This window comes from Pholis gunnellus (assembly GCF_910591455.1).
Source record: "Pholis gunnellus genome assembly, chromosome: 12".
Taxonomy (NCBI): Eukaryota; Metazoa; Chordata; class Actinopteri; order Perciformes; family Pholidae; genus Pholis; species Pholis gunnellus.
Window position 1 is genome coordinate 24,971,717 of NC_136539.1, and position 22,139 is coordinate 24,993,855.

The 22,139-nt window shown below is 42.3% G+C and overlaps 1 protein-coding gene across 2 annotated transcripts in view; it reads right to left on the reverse strand.

Moving 5' to 3' along the window:
* Positions 1 to 22,139, reverse strand: part of gtdc1 (glycosyltransferase-like domain containing 1) — a 44,903-nt gene that overhangs the window by 21,791 nt on the left and 973 nt on the right. The window contains exons 2-6 of one of the 2 annotated variants that reach the window (XM_079169946.1): positions 13,790 to 13,980; positions 13,268 to 13,435; positions 6,478 to 6,648; positions 950 to 1,018; positions 91 to 234 (exon numbers count right to left, since the gene is read on the reverse strand). In XM_079169946.1, the coding sequence (XP_079026072.1) occupies positions 91 to 234; positions 950 to 1,018; positions 6,478 to 6,648; positions 13,268 to 13,435; positions 13,790 to 13,980 (743 nt within the window). Of the gene's footprint in view, positions 1 to 90; positions 235 to 949; positions 1,019 to 6,477; positions 6,649 to 13,267; positions 13,436 to 13,789; positions 14,091 to 22,139 lie in introns of those variants that run through there. The other variant, XM_079169945.1, reaches the window with a different exon arrangement.

A 22,139-nucleotide genomic window follows, 5' to 3' on the forward strand; every position in this document is an offset into this window, starting at 1 on the left:
CGTTAACGCGTTAATAGCGCGTTAACGCATTAACTTGCCTAGCACTAATATATATATTTATATATAAATATATAAACAGATGTAACTCACCACCTGTGAGGCCAGACAATGTGAAGAGGTTTCATCTGGTCTCCAGTGTCCCCCTCACTAACTGGTCTCTGGTCTGTTCTGGGTTCACTACTGGACTCATGAGGATCTTCCTGCTGGTCCCCCAATGATGGAGACTCACCAGACCTGTAAGATTATAATAAAAACATTTTCATATAAACCTAAAACAATGCATCAACAAACCAACTTTAAAGTCTGAAGAAATCAGATTAAATTAGTGCTGTTTGGCTGTAGTGGAGTTTACAGCCTGTAGGGGGCGCTGTGAGAGATTATTATTATATCAATATCACACTAAATATAATCTATATTCTCTCTATACTACAACGATTTATAGTAGTACAGTAAAGAGTATTTACAGTAGTATAGTAAAGAGTGTTTATAGCAGTATTAGTAGAGTGTTTATAGTAGTATTAGTAGTGTTTATAGCAGTATAGTTAAGTGTTTATAGTAGTATTAGTAGAGTGTTTATAGTAGTATTAGTAGAGTTTATAGCAGTATAGTTAAGTGTTTATAGTAGTATTAGTAGAGTGTTTATAGCAGTACAGTTAAGTGTTTATAGCAGTATTAGTAGAGTGTTTATAGTAGTATAGTAAAGAGTGTGTATAGCAGTATTAGTAGAGTGTTTATAGCAGTATAGTTAAGTGTTTATAGTAGTATTAGTAGAGAGTGTTTATAGTAGTATAGTAAAGAGTGTGTATAGCAGTATTAGTAGAGTGTTTATAGCAGTATTAGTAGAGTGTGTATAGTAGTATTAGTAGAGTGTTTATAGCAGTATTAGTAGAGTGTTTATAGCAGTATTAGTAGAGTGTTTATAGCAGTATTAGTAGATCATGTATTTTACCGTGGAGTTTGAGCTTCATCATCAGGCGTCTCTTCCGGCCTGTCGAGAGCTTTGTGTTTGAGCAGCAGCCTGAAAACCAACAAAAGAAATGTGTTAACACATGAAGACATCTGCAGATTCCAACAGTCCTGAATGCTCCTGAACGCCTCACCACTACTGAGGGAGAAACAAACAACAGATTTCATTCAAGTTATCAGTGTTTTAATCAGCTGCTCAGGGAATCTTGTTTTAGGATCCGTGACAGCAAACACCAGGTCTCATTTGTTAACAGACGACATCATCTTCTTCATCATCATCATCATTAGTCTGGGCTTTTAACTTTCTCAACCCTCCAAAAAAATCTGATCTAAAAGACATGTTCAAAGTGAATCTCAGGAAATGATTCACAGAGACGCTCTGAAGCATCAAAGATCAGATCTGAGGTCTGATTAATCAAACTGATGACGGTAAAAGGAAGTGACGGAATACTGAAAGAAAAAGACATTTAAGACAGAGGGACTTAAAGGACTTAAACAACAACATAAAACCAACACCACCCACTGTGAGAGCAGCTCGTGGGTCCTTTAGACAAAGAGATCCGGCTCGGAGCCCTGAGGCCTAAAGCTGACCTGGAATCAGCCGGGTCACACTGAAGGTCTCACAGCTTGGAAGTTTCCGTCACTTTAAAACCGTCTCAGCTCTGGATCCGGTGGACTGGAGGAGTCTCATCAGGTCATTCCAGCTCATTAAGATCCACATTAGAGTCATTAAAAGGAAGTCCACCGATGGTCACGTGTCTCCATGCTGCTGTCTGAACATGATGTAACGCTCATATGGAGGGAAAGCTGTGACATCCGGAGCGACGGGATTATTACCAGAGAAGAAGAAGCATCTGCTGTAAATCTGTAAAAGCCCCAAACAAAACAAGTTCAACCTGCTGCTTTCATCTGCAGGTTCAGCTGGGACACAAAGACCAGACCTGATCCATATGTCTGTTTGCAGTCATTTAATTATTAATAATAATTCATTTTAATGAAGAGGAACAAATTACGGATCAAACCTCTCAAACACTCAAGCTGCTTCTCTTTATAGATCTCCATCAATCAGCTGTTCACGTATCAACACTTCTGCGTCAGTCGATAGAACACCAAAGAAGAAGTCAGAGGTGGAGCTACAACACCTGATGGACACTTAGTCATAGACCCGGTCCATAATAGACCCAGTCCGTCATAGACCCGGTCCATAATAGACCCGGTCCGTCATAGACCCGGTCCGTCATAGACCCGGTCTGTAATAGACCAGGTTCGTAATAGACCCAGTCTGTAATAGACCCGGTCCGTCATAGACCCGGTCCATAATAGACCCAGTCCGTCATAGACCAGGTCTGTAATAGACCCGGTCCGTCATAGACCCGGTCCGTCATAGACCCGGTCTGTAATAGACCAGGTTCGTAATAGACCCGGTCCATAATAGACCCAGTCCGTCATAGACCAGGTCTGTAATAGACCCGGTCCGTCATAGACCCGGTCCGTCATAGACCCGGTCTGTAATAGACCAGGTTCGTAATAGACCCAGTCTGTAATAGACCCGGTCCGTCATAGACCCGGTCCGTCATAGACCCAGTCCGTAATAGACCCGGTACGTAATAGTCCCGGTCCGTAATAGACCCGGTCCGTAATAGACCCGGTCCGTCATAGACCCGGTCCGTCATAGACCCGGTCCGTAATAGTCCCGGTCCGTAATAGACCCGGTCCGTAATAGACCCGGTCCGTCATAGACCCGGTCCGTCATAGACCCAAAGACATTGAGACCAGGTCTGAAATACAGCCAACAACAACAACAACAGACCCGGTAGAAATAAACCCAACGAGAAAAAAAGAGTCCGTCTTTATTATTTAAATTCTACTTTATAGATCTGCTTTAGAACAGGACCCACCTGGACCCAGTTAGACTCTATGTAACTTAGACCCAACCCGGATTGTGGTCCCAGATCTGGTTTCAGGTACCAGGAACCAAATGGACCCATTCCAGAAGAGAACCAGCAAGAACCTGGACCTTAAGTGAGGACCAGAGGACAGATAGACCTGAACAAAAGGGAAACTTATTACTAGAATAAGTCCAGAGACTCATTTAAAGACCCAGATTCAGGTCCTAGGTCAGGTTCCAGAAACAAAGAGGACACATGAGATCTGTACCAGGTTGTAAAAAACAATTCGTCATCGTCAGAGTTCTTTAGAGAACAAAACCGTGATCAGGATTAATCCGGTCTTCCTCCGCAGCACCTGACGACCAGCAGAACCGCGACAGCTGCACAACAAACTGGCCCCACCACAGAAGAAGAAAAGGCTTCTGGGACACCTGCCGGTCACGTGGGGGTCCACATTGATCCGGTTTGACTCGGCGGTGATGGATGTGATGTCTTTGTTTCTGCTGGCTCAGGTCAATCACTATTAAATTAAAGTCGTCCACTCAAAGGCCGGTTGATAGATGGACGCCACAGAGAGGCCAGAGGGCCTCACAGACTCACAAAAGACCCGCTCTGGTTTTGTTCTCTACTTTTGGGTCGACGGATTCTTCTTCTATGGAATCTACCTCTGACGTTAAAGGACTAAAAACTAAACTGCAGTTTGAGTCCGAGGAGATTTTTCTTCTTTGTGGGTATTAAAGAGGAAACAACTAGAAGAACTGAAGTGTCCTTGATGGTGTTAACCCTCACACTGTTCAATATATAAAATATAAATGGTTAGAAGATAGTTTCTCTCAAATGAATGAATGAATTCTGAGTTCAGATTTCAGAAGAAGAGTTAACGAGTTATTATTTCAAGCATCAGAGGAAACTGCTCAGAATTGAATTGAATGTTTTATTGTAGGTGAAACCTGCTGAGGTCTTGTATCACAATAAATTCAATGTCTGGCTTTTGGACCGTTGGTTAAACAAAGAAGACGTCACTTTGGACTCTGAGAAATTAGGACATGTTTTATGTAATATACAAAAATCTGTTTTCTACATTAAAGGGAATTGTTAACTTTTGACTCTGATATTTTACAGACAAAGTGATTCAATCAGCACATGAATTAATAACGATAATAATCATTAGATTAAGATTTAGAATAAACAGTTTACAGATAATTATTAACTGATGGTGTTTATGAACACATTAATACCTCCTCCTCCATGTGAACATATTAATACCTCCTCCTCCATGTGAACACATTAATACCTCCTCCTCCATGTGAACACATTAATACCTCCTCCTCCATGTGAACATATTAATACCTCCTCCTCCATGTGAACATATTAATACCTCCTCCTCCATGTGAACACATTAATACCTCCTCCTCCATGTGAACACATTAATACACATTAATACCTCCTCCTCCATGTGAACACATTAATACCTCCTCCTCCATGTGAACACATTAATACCTCCTCCTCCATGTGAACACATTAATACCTCCTCCTGTAACGAGACGATCGTGCGAGAGCGAGAGAGAGGACAGTGACGGACGTGTGGGGGGAGAGCGGCAGCAGAAGGAAGTGACATCACACAAACAGCTGTTCACCGCTCGCTGCCCGATTCTTGTGTTAAAAATGTCCGCTTAATAAAACAAAACTGCGTCAATAACGCATTAACTTGCCCAGCACTAAGAATAATCTATAATCTAATGTAGTCCATTTTAAAACAGACCAGAAGAAGTTAATTATTATTATTAATCTGATTTATTTATTTTCTGTTTCCTTCTTTATTATTTGTGTCTTGTATTAAACAACCTTTGATGTTTCCTAGGATCAGGCTATTGGTTGTTAGAGCTGAACATGATTCCTCCTTTAGGACACGTTCACTCTTATTACTTATTAGTTATAATATACCAGTGGTGGGCCGTCAGGGCCGTCAGGGCCGTCTCTGCTGGCCTAAACAGAATCAAAGTTATAGCTATTTTAGAATTTAATAAATCTCTTAAATACACTTGTGACGACCCTCTCTGCGCTGTCTGCCTGTTCGTTTGGCTGCTCTCCTTGCAGGTGTTGGAGTGGGTGTGGCAGAGTGGCAACACCTGAGGCCATTAGCCCTGTGCGCCAGGGCGCCCTGTGCGCCAGAGCGCCCTGTGTTAACAACCCTCTGGATTCTCAGTGGGTCGCTCTCTCCTTCCTGAGACACCCATTTTGGTTTGGGTTGTGGTTGGTTTCTACACTATACAACACTGCATATACACTTTACACGCACCCACACAGCTGAAACTACTGACTTCACATGTCACTGTTAGTTTATGTTTGTCTTTTTTGTTACTTTAAATAATAATAAATAATTGTTAAACTGCTTCATCGAACGCATCTCCCTTTTTTGTGATGGTTGTTCGGCCTGGTTTGTGACACACTACATGTATTATAATTTATATAAATATTTTTCCCATTATCTTATGTTCTCATAGCACAGCTACTGTGCTCCTCAGCTGCTTTGCTTCAGTGCAGCTTGTTTTAAGTAGAGCTTTGATCCAATCAGAGTTCACCTCTGTGTCTCTAGGTAGAAGAGAGGCCCCAGGCCTGCAGACTCACCAGTGAATCCATGTGCAGGTTAAGTGAATGGAGACGATGTTGTTGATCGTCATAGTGTTCAACCAATCAGATCTTTAGTTTGACATGTTGGGCGTATTCTTTGACGTGTCAGAGCTGCTAGCTGGCCTACAGCTACGTCAGTATTAACACACAGCTCAGTTTTCAGCAGCAGCTCTGCAGTGAGGTGCAGCGTGTGCTGTGATTGGTCAGTGGGCGAGCACGTGGCTATTGTGAAACAAAACTTAAAGTAGCAGCAGAGGCTTAGTCGGAGTAGTAAGAGTTCAAATTGAAAGATATGGAAGAAATGACATTTTTTTGCATTTAGCTTGGTGTAGATTATTTATTTTTTACCTAGCTTTGTTTTTTTAACACTCAATGGCTGAAGGAGGAGAAACGGATTTGTGAGTTGGGATTTAACTCTTTGTCAACAAATTTGGTAAGTTAGTAGCTTTAATATGCTTGTTTATATATTATTATTTGTCCAACTTGTTTTCATGAAGATGGATTTTTGTTTGGTTTTATATGTGATAGGAACCATTGTTACGTCCAGTGTTGCTCTGGGGACATATTTAGCAGGTGCCAGTGTTGCCAACTTGGCGACTTTTTCGCTAAATCTGGCGACTTTTTTTGACAAAAGCGACTAGTGACAAGTCTAGCGACTTTTCCTGGTGTCGTTAGAGACTTTTCTGGTGTTTTGAAAGCACGTAGCGTTCTGCACGCGGGAGCTGCCTCAGAGCAGAGACGAGACTCTCTGCGTATTCTATGCAGTTAGTGTATTTTTGTTTTAGCTGCAGGACAGCAGTGAAGGCCCAGGTATAAAATGCACAGCCCGCCACTGTAATATATATATATATATATATATATAATATATATTTCATGTAACATGTTTGTTTCAGACTTCTTCTGATAGAAAACAGGCCTCAAGTGAGATCTTACAGCTGATATTGATCATATATTGTTTATCTTCAAAACAACAATCTGTGATCTCACTGACCTCACATCAGGGAACTGGACTGGGTAGTAGAGGACCACACACTTGGGCCGGATCAGCAGGTCCAGGTCTTTGGGTCGGTGGTCTGGGATCTTCTTCATAAAGGAGGAGATGGAGGACAGGAAGGAGTCCATGTTGAAGACCGAGTTAAACACCACGACATCTGACACCAGGCTGCAAACACAGGAACACCACTTCTGATCAGGGACAACAAGGTGGCTGATAGTAGAAGAACCGTGACTAATAATAATAACAACAATAATAACACCATCCAATAACAACAATAATATGATAAGTGTAAACCTGAGCCAGCCCTAACTATAAACCTGAACCAGCCCTAACTATAAACCTGACCCTAAATATAAACCTGAGCCAGCCCTAACTATAAACCTGACCCTAACTATAAACCTGAACCAGTCCTAACTATAAACCTGACCCTAACTATAAACCTGAGTCAGCCCTAACTATAAACCTGACCCTAACTATAAACCTGAGCCAGCCCTAACTATAAACCTGAGTCAGCCCTAACTATAAACCTGACCCTAACTATAAACCTGAACCAGCCCTAACTATAAACCTGAGTCAGCCCTAACTATAAACCTGACCCTAACTATAAACCTGAACCAGTCCTAACTATAAACCTGACCCTAACTATAAACCTGAGCCAGCCCTAACTATAAACCTGTCCCTAACTATAAACCTGAACCAGTCCTAACTATAAACCTGACCCTAACTATAAACCTGAGTCAGCCCTAACTATAAACCTGAGCCAGCCCTAACTATAAACCTGAGCCAGCCCTAACTATAAACCTGAACCAGCCCTAACTATAAACCTGAGCCAGCCCTAACTATAAACCTGAACCAGCCCTAACTATAAACCTGAGGTGAGGACGATTTTAAATTCTATTCTGGATTTTACAGTAAGACAGTGCAGAGAAGCTAAGTGGGTGGCAGTTTGCATTGTGTTTGGCTAACCGCTAACAGAACCACCAGTACACCACTGTTGTACCTCTTCACCACTCAGCTGATGCTACACTTTAGACAGTTTGGTGAGTTTCTTTTAGTTTTTGTTGAGATTGTTTGATGTTCGTGACCTGGAGGAGATCTGCTCTTTACTGAGTGAACCTCTGTAGTTTTGATAGAAAACACTGATACACTGAGCTTCACAGGCTGATTTGAGTCTCATAATGAAATGAGTGAATGTGGCTTCGATCCAATCACAGTCTCTTAATGATCAGCTGTTTTTAATGCTGCAGTAACGACGTTAGAGGATTGTGACTTATTGATATGCTGCCCTGTAGATCAACAACAATCAGTCTTCTGCTCTTTACTGTTAGACGTCTGATTAATGACAACTAGACCCACAGCATCAGAGCAGCTCGTTCACCAATCATGTGCAGTCTGACACGCTCATTAAGACAAACAGCTGAGAAGAACAAACATCTCATTTATTATAGTACTTATGTGTACTTATTAGGGTTTTCATGATACCAAAATTATGACTTCGATATGACAGCTGTTAGGAGTGGGGGAAAAAATCTATACAGCATAGTATCGCGATATTTTATCGATACACGGAAGCCAAGTATCGATATTTTATTATAGAAACTATAAACTCTTTGGTACTAGAAAAATAAAATCAATTGCTTTTTCAGTCCACTAGATGGCAATGAGTTGTTTTCTGGTGAGGTCAGCAGAGGTCATGGGTCAGCTTGATTGGTAGGAAGTTGGTCAAAACAAAGATGGAGACATCGGAGAAAGAAATCAGAAATGCGCCGTCCGCTTCGGACGTTTGCGCGTTTAAATCAAACGCGGACATTTGCCGCCGTGCTTCCGTTGAAAAAGCCAGTTATGCGCCGCGCTCTCCCCGTGAGCCTGCTGCTGTTGGCAGATGTAACGCCCGCTGTGAGGCCAGATTGAGCGGGTGAGCGAAACACTTCACATGCAGGAATCCCGCTAACTGAACAGCGACGCCCACGTTAGAAGTGTTGTCGGTTACAACCACCAGGGTTTTGTCGGCAATCCCCGATTCTTATGCTGCATTTTTTTTACAAGTTGCATTGTTAATACCTGTAATAGTACAGCTGTCCTCACACATTTGCATTCAGTTAAGTTGGACTATGTAGACCAGGCATGGGTAAGCTACGGCCCGCGGGCCATATATGGCCTGTTGGGCTTTTTAATCCGGCCCGTCAAATATTGGTTCAAAATTGTCCAAATTATAGTAAAGACGCATTCATTTTGCCTTTCTCCTGCAATACCCGGTGTTTCAGTTGATCCACTAGATGGCGCACTCCAGACACACTTGAGCTCTGCTGGTCTGGTCTCTATGACGCCCACACCGCGTTCACTGATTGGTTCTTAGCAGTCACGACTGTCCTTCCCTGGTTCTTCACAACCCTATCACGTGACCCGTACCCGGAAGATCACAAACAACAGCCTCGATTACCGATCAACTACCGACCGAGTACAGGTGCTGCTGACCGTGTTGTCTTTACGAGCAGCTGTTGTTCAGTTAAAGTCTGCTTTATTACGGAGGAAGCAGGAAGCAGCTGTTAATGGAGCGATTAGCGAGCAGCGTGTCCAGCGGCGGTATCAGACCCACGGAGCGGACGTCTGAAGTCACGTTAGCAGCTTTAGGGAGGCTGATGGACACACAACGGAGGACTTTCCTGTTCTGATTAATGCTTATTTTGTTCTGCACAACTATTGTGAAGTCTGCAGATAAAATGTAAAGGAACTAAACAGGAAATGCTCTCCAGCAGACAGAGAAGACTCCAGCAGAGCTACGAGTGAGAACAACAAGGAACCTGAGGCAACGAGTGAGAGACGCGTTGACCACATTCATTGATCATAATCCAGTAAACTTGTACGTGTAAGTGTTCATTTTAAAGTCAATTTGAGAGACAGAGCAAGACCTGCAGAGCTGTAACTAACGTTAAGTCTGAAAAATAAAACTTCTAAAACTTTCCACTAAATGTCTGAGTTCATAGAGGAAGATTTTAGAGAAGATCTTAAGTAACAAACACGACCTTTCATTATTAAAGACTACTTCATTACTCTGTCGTATTTTGTTTAGCTAAGCAACCAATCTACTTCCTGTTGACACGGCGCCCACATACCCAGTGTACGTGACGAGTCACGTGATATTGGTTTTCAGGCGTTTTAGTCTGGACGGAGATCGTTTCTAAAACGATGCTGAAACGCCGTGTTCAACTCCCTTAAACTGGACGAGTTTGATGCTTCACTGAGCCAAGTTAAGCTTCCAAACATCAGGAGGACGACACAGAGGATGCTGCTGTTGTTTGGCTCTACCTACGTGTGTGAGCAGACGTTCAGCGTGATGGACATCAACAAATCACAGATCCCAGTGAACTGATGAACACCTCACATCTGTCCTGAGAACACAACCAAAGTCACACCAAACGTTGATGCATTGTGGGTGCTCAAAGGGTGATCAACAACACTGTTCCCACTGAAATTAAATGTAAGTTCTCTTTACTTGTTAGGTGATGGCTTTTACTTGTAATTTATATTAGTTCACACAAACTTTCTTCATCCATCTGCTACTGGCCCGGCCCTGATGTAGACTGTAATACAAACAGTTCAGTTTGTCAGGTGCATGCAACATTTATGACAGGTTTTTATGACAGTGTTGGTCAGTCTGTCTGCTTGACAATCCCATTTTGCTGCAATAAAAATGATTGAAGTGAGATGAACAGACTGAAATCTTATAAATCTTATTAGATAAAACATAATTTGCAGTTGAAAAAAGGTGATACATTGCAATATATCGCAATATATGTTATCGCAATACTCAGCATATCACAGTATCGTGACCCAAGTATCGTGATAATATCGTATCGCGGGACCTCTGGTGATTCCCACCCCTAGTAACTGTGGCGTAATAATGAGATCATTAGGAGATGGAACTGTAGTCGGGCAGGTCCAGGTATAATGCACGGCCCGCCACTGCTGTAATGTAATGTAATGACATGGGTAGATGGATGATGGATGGATGATGGATGGATGATGGATGGATGATGGATGGATGGATGAGTGGATGGATGATGGATGGATGATGGATGGATGATGGATGGATGGATGGATGAGTGGATGGATGATGGATGGATGGATGAGTGGATGGATGATGGATGGATGAGTGGATGGATGATGGATGGATGAGTGGATGGATGATGGATGGATGGATGATGGATGGATGAGTAGATGGATGAGTGGATGGATGATGGATGGATGAGTGGATGGATGATGGATGGATGGATGAGTGGATGGATGAGTGGATGGATGAGTGGATGGATGATGGATGGATGGATGGATGTTGGATGGATGATGGATGGATGAGTGGATGGATGATGGATGGATGAGTGGATGGATGAGTGGATGGATGATGGATGGATGAGTAGATGATGGATGAGTGGATGGATGATGGATGGATGAGTGGATGGATGATGGATGGATGGATGAGTGGATGGATGAGTGGATGGATGAGTGGATGGATGAGTAGATGGATGAGTGGATGGATGAGTGGATGGATGATGGATGGATGAGTGGATGGATGATGGATGGATGATGGATGGATGAGTGGATGATGGGTGGATGAGTGGATGATGGGTGGATGAGTGGATGATGGTGGATGAGTGGATGATGGTGGATGATAGATGGATGAGTGGATGGATGATGGATGGATGAGTGGATGATGGGTGGATGAGTAGATGGATGAGTGGATGGATGAGTGGATGGATGAGTGGATGGATGAGTAGATGGATGAGTGGATGGATGAGTGGATGGATGATGGATGAGTGGATGGATGAGTGGATGGATGGATGGATAATGGATGGATGATGGATGGATGATGGATGAGTGGATGATGGGTGGATGATAGATGGATGAGTGGATGGATGATGGATGGATGAGTGGATGATGGGTGGATGAGTAGATGGATGAGTGGATGGATGATGGATGGATGAGTGGATGATGGGTGGATGAGTAGATGGATGAGTGGATGGATGATGGATGGATGATGGATGGATGAGTGGATGGATGATGGATGGATGAGTGGATGGATGATGGATGGATGAGTGGATGATGGGTGGATGAGTAGATGGATGAGTGGATGGATGATGGATGGATGGATCAGTGGATGATGGATGGATGAGTAGATGGATGAGTGGATGGATGAGTGGATGGATGAGTGGATGGATGATGGCTGGATGAGTGGATGATGGGTGGATGATGGATGGATGAGTGGATGGATGAGTGGATGGATGATGGATGGATGGATGGATGATGGGTGGATGATGGGTGGATGAGTGGATGGATGATGGATGGATGAGTGGATGATGGGTGGATGATGGATGGATGAGTAGATGGATGAGTGGATGGATGATGGATGGATGAGTGGATGATGGGTGGATGAGTAGATGGATGGATGAGTGGATGGATGATGGATGGATGAGTGGATGGATGAGTGGATGGATGATGGATGGATGAGTGGATGGATGAGTGGATGGATGGATGGATAATGGATGGATGATGGATGGATGATGGATGGATGAGTGGATGATGGGTGGATGATAGATGGATGAGTGGATGGATGGATGAGTGGATGATGGGTGGATGAGTAGATGGATGAGTGGATGGATGAGTGGATGGATGGATGATGGATGGATGATGGATGGATGAGTGGATGGATGATGGATGGATGAGTGGATGGATGATGGATGGATGAGTGGATGATGGGTGGATGAGTAGATGGATGAGTGGATGGATGATGGATGGATGAGTGGATGGATGAGTGGATGGATCAGTGGATGATGGATGGATGAGTAGATGGATGAGTGGATGGATGATGGATGGATGAGTGGATGATGGGTGGATGATGGATGGATGAGTGGATGGATGAGTGGATGGATGAGTGGATGGATGATGGGTGGATGATGGGTGGATGATGGGTGGATGAGTGGATGGATGATGGATGGATGAGTGGATGATGGGTGGATGATGGATGGATGATGGATGGATGAGTAGATGGATGAGATGAGTAGATGGATGAGTGGATGGATGATGGATGGATGAGTGGATGGATGATGGATGAGTGGATGAGTGGATGGATGAGTGGATGAGTGGATGAATGATGGATGGATGATGGATGAGTGGATGGATGAGTGGATGATGGGTGGATGATGGATGGATGAGTAGATGGATGAGTGGATGGATGAGTGGATGATGGGTGGATGATGGATGGATGAGTGGATGGATGAGTGGATGGATGAGTGGATGGATGAGTGGATGGATGGATGATGGATGGATGATGGACGGATGAGTGGATGGATGAGTGGATGGATGAGTGGATGAGTGGATGGATGAGTGGATGGATGATGGATGGATGATGGATGAGTGGATGGATGATGGATGGATGAGTGGATGAGTGGATGGATGATGGATGGATGAGTGGATGGATGAGTGGATGGATGATGGATGGATGATGGATGGATGAGTGGATGAGTGGATGGATGAGTGGATGGATGAGTGGATGGATGATGGATGAGTGGATGAGTGGATGAGTGGATGAGTGGATGGATGATGGATGGATGAGTGGATGGATGGATGGATGATGGATGATGGATGGATGATGGATGGATGATGGATGAGTGGATGGATGATGGATGGATGGATAATGGATGGATGATGGATGGATGGACAGATAGATGTCAGGCAGCTGTTCACTCCATGACCCCACTAACATACATCATTGTAAAGTATTAATGTTTACCATGAGAGGACCTGGTTGTATCCGTACTGGAAGTCTCTCTCCTGGTCTTTGCGGACCGGATACACCAGCTGGTTCTCGTGGAAGTACAGAACCTTCTTCAGACGTGCCAGATCTGGTCTGAGGGCCACCAGCTCACACAGGTTCAGGACTGAGCTGCTGAACAGGACTCTGAGGAGTAAACACACAGAAATAAGATGTTAATGAAGGGAACTACAGACAGAGAACAGTCCTGAATCAGGAAGCAGGATTTGTGGTTCATGAGGTATCTTCAGGGTTAACTCTGGGTGTTCAGTCCTACGACGAAGACTCTGGTAGGTCACCATGGTAACTGATTCTGTTTGTCAGGTTTAATAACCCTTTTTATTCATATAATAATAATAATACATTTGTATTCATATATACTTATAATCGGACAAAAACCACAACGAGCCACCGCCCCTTCCAAGTACTGCACATCAACATGTATGGAGAAATGACCCCTGATGATGTATGAATGACCTCAGAATGACCTGTGAGACTCACCTGTATGAGGCACAGGTGGGGACGGCCTGGCTGAAGTGCAGCGCCGCCGTCCTCGCCCTCCAGTGCCATTTCTTGGCGGGGAGCGTGAAGACGGAGCAGCCGGTGATGTTCTGCTGCAGCAGGTCGATCAGCTGTTTGTGAGAACCTCCGTAGAACGGTTCCACCAGCAGAACGCTGGGACCCTGAGAGCTCTGCCAGAGAGACACGTGATCACATTGATGGGCTGGAATCAACATTCACTCTGCATTTATTTAGTTGTTCTTTCATCTAGTTTTCACTTTCTAAGAGTGGATTCTAATAAATGTGAAATAACTTCTTGTAATAAATTATAAATGTATTGTTTTCATCATTAACTGATTGTTTTTAGGCATAAATGATCGATAAGTGTAAAGTTTGAGCTATTTAAAGGATTTCATCTTTTATTGTGATAATGTGGTTATTAAACTTTAATATGTTTAGCTGCAGCAGTAACAGTCTATAAGTGATCAATAATGAGAACACATCCTGTCACAGAAACAGTCAAACATGAAAAACTGTCTTTATTCAAACGTCTCCTCTGAACAGTAATAACTTCAATGAGTTCATTTCTAAATATAAAGACGGCTCAAAGTTCAATATCGGAACTAGTTTAGTTTAACATGTGGTGAGAATGTAATATATCTAAATATTTATTAGAATAAACTGATGAATTAAAAGCTTTAATTAGCTCAAAGGTGAAGTTTCTGAAAACAGTCTAAAAATACTTTAAATACATCCAATACCTTAAAAAACAGCTGTCGCTTCAACATCTGTACTCTGAAGTCAAACCATCAGCCTCATAGATAATAATAATAATAATAATAATAATAATAATAATAATAATAATAATACTCTGGATCCCCCAGTATGAGCTGGAGAATGTTGCGATGGAGAGAAGTCTGGGTCAGCCTGCTGCCACCGCGACCCGACCGATAAGAGGAAGATGGATAATAATCCTGTTTATTATTGAAGCTGTTACACCAGGCGTGGGCAAGCTACGGCCCGCGGGCCATATACGGCCGGTGGGCTTTTTAATCAGCTGTTAATGGAGCGATTAGTGAGCAGCGTGTCCAGCGGCGATATCAGACCTACGGAGCGGACGTCTGAAGTCACGTTAGCAGCTTTAGGGAGGCTGATGGACACACAACGGAGGACTTTCCTGTTCTGATTAATGCTTATTTTGTTCTGCACAACTATTGTGAAGTCTGCAGATAAAATGTAAAGGAACTAAACAGGAAATGCTCTCCAGCAGACAGAGAAGACTCCAGCAGAGCTACGAGTGAGAACAACAAGGAACCTGAGGCAACGAGTGAGAGACGCGTTGACCACATTCATTGATCATAATCCAGTAAACTTGTACGTGTAAGTGTTCATTTTAAAGTCAATTTGAGAGACAGAGCAAGACCTGCAGAGCTGTAACTAACGTTAAGTCTGAAAAATAAAACTTCTAAAACTTTCCACTAAATGTCTGAGTTCATAGAGGAAGATTTTAGAGAAGATCTTAAGTAACAAACACGACCTTTCATTATTAAAGACTACTTCATTACTCTGTCGTATTTTGTTTAGCTAAGCAACCAATCTACTTCCTGTTGACACGGCGCCCACATACCCAGTGTACGTGACGAGTCACGTGATATTGGTTTTCAGGCGTTTTAGTCTGGACGGAGATCGTTTCTAAAACGATGCTGAAACGCCGTGTTCAACTCCCTTAAACTGGACGAGTTTGATGCTTCACTGAGCCAAGTTAAGCTTCCAAACATCAGGAGGACGACACAGAGGATGCTGCTGTTGTTTGGCTCTACCTACGTGTGTGAGCAGACGTTCAGCGTGATGGACATCAACAAATCACAGATCCCAGTGAACTGCCGGCCCGTCTGTCACATTTTAAAACTCCCTGTGAAGGTTTACCCCCCGCTGAGTTACACCAACATCCACCATGTGACAGGAAACCTCTTAAAGTGACCTCAGAGGATTCACGTTTTCTATTCAACATGAGAATGAAGATAACACAACAATAACATAACAATAACATAACAATAACACAATAATAATAATAATAATAATAATAGTCTGAATGACGTTAATGTCACATAAACTTTAACATTATTCTGAAGCAGAAATATTTAGCTGTTCATACATTTTCTTTTTGTTCATTTTTGGATGAATCAGACAACAGAAAATGTTTTATGGTCCAATAATAAAGTTTATCAGAGAAGCAGAAACTCATTGTGTTCTATAGAAAAGTGCTGACAGAAGAAACCATGTGAAGCAGAGGTTCTCAACCTGAGGGGCAGGACCCCTCGGGGGTCCCCAGATAACGTGAATACAAATGTTTATTCTCGTGTTTAGATGGAGGAAGAAGAAGAAGAAGAGCTGATCCTCTCAACGTTTACACAAATGGAAAACTATTGTTGCAGAAAGTTAACTCTGCAGCTCCAGACCACAGCGAATGAGCAGATAGGAGTCCATTATGAGGAGGAGGAAGTGGACGTCTCCTCGTCCTCCCACTGACTCACAGTCCTCGTCCATTACCACGGCCACAATGGAGCTAATGCGCTGCAGCACTCAGACTCCCCACAGACGGTCGATATCTGGAGCTCCCATCAGAACGAGGAGATGAGCTGTGACCATGTGACCATGAGGCACAAAGAGAAAGTGATTGGAAACACAAGCACAATGTCTCCCATTGTGTTCAGAGCGGACCAGTGAGGAAACGAGGCCTCAGCATGTTTCTACAGAGGACCCTCTCTGATCACCATGTGACCCCTCAGGAGGTCCTGGACCACAGGTTGGGAACCACTGGATGAAGAGACTTCATCATTTCACATCAGCTTCATTAGTTTAGTTAATATAGATATGATCATATTTCAACCTCAAGTAAATAACTCAAAGTCAAAAGTAGTCAAAATGATATTAAAATGTTCAAAATAAAAACACTAAAAGTGAACAAATGATGAACGAACAACGAATAAAGACAAAGAATGAAGACGGAATAAAGACGGACTAAAGAAGGAATAAAGACGGACTAAAGACGGAATAAAGACGGACTAAAGACGGAATAAAGACGGACTAAAGATGGAATAAAGACGGAATAAAGACGGACTAAAGACGGACTAAAGAAGGAATAAAGACGGACTAAAGAAGAAATAAAGACGGACTAAAGACGGAATAAAGACGGACTAAAGGCGGACTAAAGACGGAATAAAGAAGGAATAAAGGCGGACTAAAGACGGAATAAAGACGGACTAAAGACGGAATAAAGACGGACTAAAGACGGACTAAAGAAGGAATAAAGAAGGAATAAAGACGGACTAAAGAAGGAATAAAGACGGACTAAAGACGGAATAAAGACGGACTAAAGGCGGACTAAAGACGGACTAAAGAAGGAATAAAGACGGACTAAAGACGGACTAAAGAAGGAATAAAGACGGACTAAAGAAGGAATAAAGACGGACTAAAGGCGGACTAAAGACGGACTAAAGAAGGAATAAAGGCGGACTAAAGACGGAATAAAGACGGACTAAAGATGGACTAAAGAAGGAATAAAGACGGACTAAAGACGGACTAAAGAAGGACTAAAGACGGAATAAAGACGGACTAAAGACGGACTAAAGAAGAAATAAAGGCGGACTAAAGACGGACTAAAGAAGGAATAAAGACGGACTAAAGGCGGACTAAAGGCGGACTAAAGACGGACTAAAGACGGACTAAAGAAGGAATAAAGACGGACTAAAGACGGAAAAAAGACGGACTAAAGGCGGACTAAAGACGGACTAAAGAAGGAATAAAGGCGGACTAAAGACGGACTAAAGAAGGACTAAAGACGGACTAAAGACGGACTAAAGACTGACTAAAGAAGGAATAAAGGCGGACTAAAGACGGACTAAAGAAGGAATAAAGGCGGACTAAAGACGGACTAAAGACGGACTAAAGAAGGACCAAAGACGGACTAAAGAAGGAATAAAGACGGACTAAAGATGGAATAAAGACGGACTAAAGGACTAAAGACGGACTAAAGATGGAATAAAGACGGACTAAAGAAGGAATAAAGGCGGACTAAAGACGGACTAAAGAAGGAATAAAGGCGGACTAAAGACGGACTAAAGAAGGAATAAAGGCGGACTAAAGACGGACTAAAGACGGACTAAAGAAGGACTAAAGACGGACTAAAGGCGGACTAAAGACGGACTAAAGAAGGAATAAAGACGGACTAAAGACGGACTAAAGAAGGAATAAAGACGGACTAAAGACGGAATGAAGACGGACTAAAGGCGGACTAAAGAAGGAATAAAGACGGACTAAAGGACTAAAGATGGACTAAAGATGGAATAAAGACGGACTAAAGGACTAAAGACGGACTAAAGATGGAATAAAGACGGACTAAAGGACTAAAGACGGACTAAAGATGGAATAAAGACGGACTAAAGAAGGGCTAAAGGTGAACTAAAGACGGACCAAAGAAAGACCAAAGACGGACCAATGGTTGAGGTGGAATGGAGCGGCCTACGTTCAGTCTGACTCTCTGCTACATGTGAGATCCATCATTCCACCTTCAGACCACGGGGGGGGATTCCAGAGACTCATCTCAGATGAACACCTTCACTCTTCACACCCACTGACGCTCACATGGAACACCGAAGGGTTAACGTCAGGGAACCCCCTCTGAGCCCATCGAGGGTTAAAACCAGTCAACTGGAAACTCACTGGAGTCAGTCTGCTGACTCATGATGAAGATGATGTAGATGTGAGTAGCAGAAATCCACGTCCTCCAATAATCAATCAGATTAGAACAGTTTGAAAACAACTGACGCACTAATGATAATATCAATATGTGGTATTACTCACAGTACACTGAGGTAACCCTAACCCTGTCTTTAACGAAAAACTATTAAAACATTAAAACATTATTTAAATACACTTTTACATTACACTTACATCTCACTTGTCTATAGTCCGGTTATCAGTTCGTTTGTGCACTTTATTTTATATTTCACTTTATTTTATATTTTACTGTAAATTGTAATATGTTTCTACTTTGCACTGTTGCTTGTTAAATGTTTTGCACCTCCCGTCATGTCAAATTCCTTGATTGTTCAACATACCATGGCAATAAACGGTTCTGATTCTGAACAAACTCACAAGAACCAGTCACATATATTTATATGACAACAAAGCAACAAATCAATCCAGCAACACTGCAGCGCTACAACACGTATTCATCCAAACACTGAAGAGCACGAGTAATATTATTCACATCAGAGGAACAACATCAACCGTATCATCAAAACGACACCAGAGACAAATGACCACAGTAGTAACGCTACTATGTAACAACAAAGCACTTCATTTACCACAGCTGCTGTTCACTATTTAAAGACAAGTCCATCCTCCTTTCTTTGTTAACAAAGAGTTCAATACCGCGGTTGTTCAGAACATCGGTGCGGTTCTGTTCCAGCCAGAGGTCCTCCAGCGAATGTGTTCGCTGAGTTGTAGATCCACTCGGGTCTCAGCTAAAGTTTTTAAAAGCATCGTAGCTTACAAGTGTCCTGTCGTGCTATGGTGTCGTGTTGCTGCCTTGGTTAGCCACCTCAGGTTAGCGTAGCGTAGCTCCAAACACCAAGACGCTCAGTTGCAAATAAAACGCATTCTTGGCCATAACATGTGCAACGCTTCTCCGACGCTGTCAGCCAGGAATACCGTTCATTAGGGGTGGGAATCACCAGAGATCCCGCGATACGATATTATCACGATACTTAGGTCACGATACGATATTATCGCGATACTGTGATATGCTGAGTATTGCGATAACATATATTGCGATTTATTACTTTTTTTCAATCAAGCAAATTATGTCCCCAAAGGAAAACTGTGTCAACATGTTTTATCTAATAAGATAAAGTTTTCTGTTCATCTCACTTCAATCATTTTTATTGCAGCAAAATGTGAGTTAAGGCATCGGTTCAGGGATGAAGCTTGTAAACTGTGCAGCGCCCACAGTCACACTTTGCCTTGAGTGTCATCACACTGGAGGTCTATCAGCTCCATGTGGTTGTGCACAGGTGCTCTTTCCACTTCAACTGCAAACGGATTGCTGAGCAGGTCAGATTTAAATTTCTGAGCTGCGAAGTCGGCAAATCGCCGAGTGAACTCTGTGTCAAGTGCGCCAGTTTATAACAAAATGCGCAGTCGTGAACACAGCGGTGGAGACTTTTACTGCATCACATGTCTGTGACCACACGTCCCTGAAGCTGGAGGTTTAGCGCAGTGAGATGCTTCGTTATGTTGCACATAAAGCAGCTCACATCGCCATGTGTCGTCCCGGAGCTCTGTGGTGTTCAGTTATGATGAACATGATGTTCTGGCGGGCCGTTGTACCGAGGGCCGGATACATGCTGACAATTTAATGACAAGTGTCTCAATGTGTTGATCCTCACGAGGCTTTTCATCTGGGTTATGTTGTCCAGGGCCCAGTATTTTTCCTTTTCAAATATTTCTCCATCGCTGTTTGTCTCGTCATCACAACCTCTCCCGCACGTCATTTAATTCTACTGTCAAGGTCATTACTGCGCTACCTACTGCCACCCACCGGCATGGACGAGTATTATTACTTAGCCAGACACTATTGCAGCTCACACGTTCAACGATGGCAAAGTATTTGCAACAACTAAATCATTTTTTTTTTTCAATGAAATTCAGTGAAATTGGACATTTTCCCATTTTCCCACCTGGTGACCTCTCACGGCACAGCGGTGGAAAATCACTGTTTCGGCTACGCACCGGTATGACGGTGTATAATACCACAGTACACTGTCTATAATACCACAGTACACTGTCTATAATACCACAGTACACTGTCTATAATACCACAGTACACTGTCTATAATACCACAGTACACTGTCTATAATACCACAGTACACTGTCTATAATACCACAGTACACTGTCTATAATACCACAGTACACTGTCTATAATACCACAGTACACTGTCTATAATACCACAGTACACTGTCTATAATACCACAGTACACTGTCTATAATACCACAGTACACTGTCTATAATACACAGTATACTGTCTATAATACCACAGTACACTGTCTATAATACCACAGAACACTGTCTATAATACCACAGTACACGGTCTATAATACCACAGTACACGGTCTATAATACCACAGAACACTGTCTATAATACACAGTACTATGTCTATAATACACAGTATACTGTCTATAATACCACAGTACACTGTCTATAATACACAGTATACTGTCTATAATACCACAGTACACTGTCTATAATACCACAGTACACGGTCTATAATACCACAGAACACTGTCTATAATACACAGTACTATGTCTATAATACCACAGTACTGTCTATAATACCACAGTACACTGTCTATAATACACAGTATACTGTCTATAATACACAGTATACTGTCTATAATACACAGTATACTGTCTATAATACACAGTACACTGTCTATAATACACAGTACACTGTCTATAATACCACAGTACACTGTCTATAATACCACAGAACACTGTCTATAATACACAGTATACTGTCTATAATACACAGTATACTGTCTATAATACCACAGTACACTGTCTATAATACCACAGTACACTGTCTATAATACCACAGAACACTGTCTATAATACACAGTATACTGTCTATAATACACAGTATACTGTCTATAATACCACAGTACACTGTCTATAATACCACAGAACACTGTCTATAATACCACAGTACACTGTCTATAATACACAGTATACTGTCTATAATACACAGTATACTGTCTATAATACACAGTATACTGTCTATAATACCACAGAACACTGTCTATAATACACAGTATACTGTCTATAATACCACAGTACACTGTCTATAATACCACAGTACACTGTCTATAATACCACAGTACACTGTCTATAATACACAGTATACTGTCTATAATACCACAGAACACTGTCTATAATACCACAGTACACTGTCTATAATACCACAGTACACTGTCTATAATACACAGTATACTGTCTATAATACACAGTATACTGTCTATAATACCACAGTACACTGTCTATAATACCACAGTACACTGTCTATAATACCACAGAACACTGTCTATAATACACAGTATACTGTCTATAATACACAGTATACTGTCTATAATACCACAGTACACTGTCTATAATACCACAGAACACTGTCTATAATACCACAGTACACTGTCTATAATACACAGTATACTGTCTATAATACACAGTATACTGTCTATAATACACAGTATACTGTCTATAATACCACAGAACACTGTCTATAATAC